This window comes from Rhincodon typus, chromosome 9 (genome assembly GCF_021869965.1).
Source record: "Rhincodon typus isolate 14 chromosome 9, sRhiTyp1.1, whole genome shotgun sequence".
Lineage (NCBI taxonomy): Eukaryota > Metazoa > Chordata > Chondrichthyes > Orectolobiformes > Rhincodontidae > Rhincodon > Rhincodon typus.
In genome coordinates this window covers 20252899-20255988 of record NC_063340.1, presented here as the reverse complement: position 1 = coordinate 20255988, position 3090 = coordinate 20252899, and the positions used below count along the sequence as shown (strand labels likewise).

Below are 3090 nucleotides of genomic sequence, written 5' to 3'. Positions count from 1 at the left end.
AGGGGGATGTCTGGTTTGTGTACTTCAGGAGATCCATAGATGTGGGGGGTGTTTGTGCCTTCTAGTTTCATTCTAGTAGTCTATTTTGTTATCTGTCCTGCATCCTTTCGTCTCTTCAGTATCTGGGTAAACCTATTACCTAGCTGCAGCGTTGGGTCTATTGCCACCTGTTGGTAAGTGATTGTATCTGCGAGCAGTGCCTGTGCTTTCTCAACATAGTCCGGTTTGTTCATAATGACAGTCATGTGTCCTTTGTCCGCTGATAGGATTATAATGTTCTTGTCTTTCTTGAGTTTTTCTAGTGCTTTCCTCTCTGGTGTGTTCAGGGTGTTCCATTCATTCCTTCAGTTTTGTGTGGGGATTATAGTTTGTTGGATGGCTTGTTGTGTTTCATCCATGAGTCTGTTGTCTTTTAATGTAGTTTCCAGGGCAGCCATGAAGTCCGCTCTGTTCGCATCTTTGTGGTTATAGCTCAGCCGGGTAATAGGACAGCTTTCTAAGTTTCTGTGAGTCGTCTCCTGGATAGGTTTCTTATCCATGTGTCTGATTTGTTGCTGTCTTTGTCTTTGTAGTGAATCAGTTTAGTAAGTTTCTCCTGTAGCTTATGTCTCTTCTTAGTTTTGATAGATGGTGATGGCCTGTTCTAGGGATGTAGTCCATTGTCGGTCCGTAATGTATAGGCACTGTGATTTTTGGCGCGAAATTTCCTGTTCGTACTTGTAGAGTCAGTTATGGGCATTATTAATCATCACCCGTAGCATTCTACATCTGTTCTGTTCAGCAATTTTGTGTGCCTGGGTTGTTGAGTGGAGGTTTGTACTTCATGCTGCAGGGCAGTACCCAGTTCCTGAGAAAGTGAAGTTGTTCGTGGGTAGAGCTCAGTTGGTTGGCGAAGGTTTCCCACTGTCAGGCAATTTTTAGCGTGTTGTGCCCGTAGGTGTTTAAAGGTTTTAGCAAAGATTTGTAGCTCGGGTTGTGGGTGAGGTTGTTGACTTGCTCGCCATGCTGGCTTGTTTACGTTCAGATGTTTCATCACCATGCTAGGTAACATCATCAGTGAGGCTTCCGATGAAGTGATGTTGTTCTACTCTGCTTGGAATTTGTACTGTCTGATCCGTTATGGTGAGTAGTGTCACTTCTGGTTTTGTTCTGTATGGGTTTGTATATGGGGTCCAATTCTATATGTTTGTTGATTGCATTATGGATTGAGAACCATGCCTCTAGGAATTCCTGTCTGTGTCTATGTTTGGCTTGGGCTACTATGGTTACGTTGTCCCAGTTAAACTGATGACCTTCATTGTCCGAGTGTACTGATATTAAGGAAAGTTTGTTGTGTTGTTTTGCTGCTAGCTGACGTTCGTGTATTCTGATGGCTCATTTTTTTCCTGTCTGTCCAATGTAATGTATATGACAGAATAAATTTCAAGTGGAGTGAAACAACATCGCTTTATCGGAGGCCTCACTGATGATGTTACCTAGCATGGTGACGAAACATCTGAATGAAAACAAGCCAACTTGGCGAGCAAGTCAACAACCTAACAAGTTTTTATCTCAGGCTGACTTGCTATTTGTGTATTCTCAGTCTTGATCCTTATGCTGTCAAGACCCCTCAAGACTTTTATTACCTCTATCAAATTTCCTCTCAGCATTCTATTCTCCATGGAAAACAGTCCTAACATCTCCAATCCATCTTCATAAATGAAGTTCCTCATTCCTGGAATCATCTTCCTACCTTTCTGAAACACCTTTGTTGTGTGTCCAGTGTAAACCCTGACTGTCCTTTTGAAGAGCATCTGAAAAACTGTGTTTCCTGAAAGACTATGTGCCAACACGACTGAGACAACAATACAGATCCAGTGGCCTGTCTATGCGTGCCAGGATGTCAAGTTAATATCTGTCTGAATGTCCAATACCATATCCTTTTCCCTTTAATAGCTACCAATAAATGCAAGAAGTGTTTTTTTTTTGCTTCCAAAGTGAATCTGTGAAGAGAAATCTGTTCTTTATTCCTTTACAGTGTTTTTATGTATTTTGGATTATTAAGCAGGGCAAACATTTACATTTTCATTTCATGAATTGTATATGTTAACCAATTTTATTTCTTCATTCAATGAGTTTTGTTTTATAATAAAACAATTGTTTTTGTTTATGAAAGAAACCTGGTTGATTATTTCATTCCAAGTCTGATATAGAGTAAACCTATAATAGGCCATATCAGGAACTGAGTAAACCAATTAAAGCAATCTTGTGATCCATGGAGTAGTGGGACTAGAGAGATTCAGTGCGCTGTTCTTATCTAGTTCATAACATGTCATAAATCTAAGATGTGAAAAAAAATTACATATTATAAAATAGTTCTAGTATTCCTGTTAGGTTGAAACAGCATTGAGAAATAAATATCTGACCAATATAGGGAAAGAGTAAATTTTGCAACTATAAAAAAAGGGCAAATAGGAATCTGCAGTATCTACAGCTACACAAGAACATTTTCTTGACTATGTGGATGTTATAGGGTTTTGTGAATACCAAAACCATACTCAATACCAAAGCATGGATGCTGGCAAACTGAAAGACAAGTGGAAAATTCTGGAAATGCTACACAGGTCAAGCTAAACATTCCCAACAGATCCTGTTCTTTAAACCATACCCTAGTCCACTAAAGTGGTAAAGTCTCAGTAGAGTGCCCATCTTCAGGTATTATAGGCAACTATGAATATAGAAGTGAACATGGACACACTTAACATTGAAAAATCGATAGATACTGCTTACATAGCAGTAGACTGGAGATGTTTATATTAATAATATATTCATGGTTTTAGGTTTTATAGCTATTTGCATGTAGAATTACAAAATATTTAGCGGCAAAAGATGTCATTTGGCCCTTCGTGTCTCTGCTAGCTCTATGAAAGAGCTACCTAAGTATATCCACTCCCATTCTTTCCCCAAAGCGCTGCGAGATTTTTTTCTTTTTAAAATATACATTCAATTCCCTTTCGTGAGGTATTTTTGAGCCGCAAGTTCCATTCCATACCTAGAAACTACATCCCTCCCCTGATAAGTAAGACCAGAATCTCACCATTTTATGGTTAA

At 39.1% G+C, this 3090-nt stretch overlaps 1 protein-coding gene across 1 annotated transcript in view; it reads right to left on the bottom strand.

Moving 5' to 3' along the window:
* LOC109937979 (cyclin-dependent kinase-like 4) overlaps positions 1-245 on the bottom strand; it is a 61375-nt gene extending 61130 nt beyond the window's left edge. The window contains exon 1 of the mRNA XM_048600935.1: positions 102-245. Within this exon, the coding sequence (XP_048456892.1) occupies positions 102-245 (144 nt within the window). The remainder of the gene's footprint in view (positions 1-101) is intronic.
* Between the last annotated feature and the right edge of the window lie 2845 nt (positions 246-3090).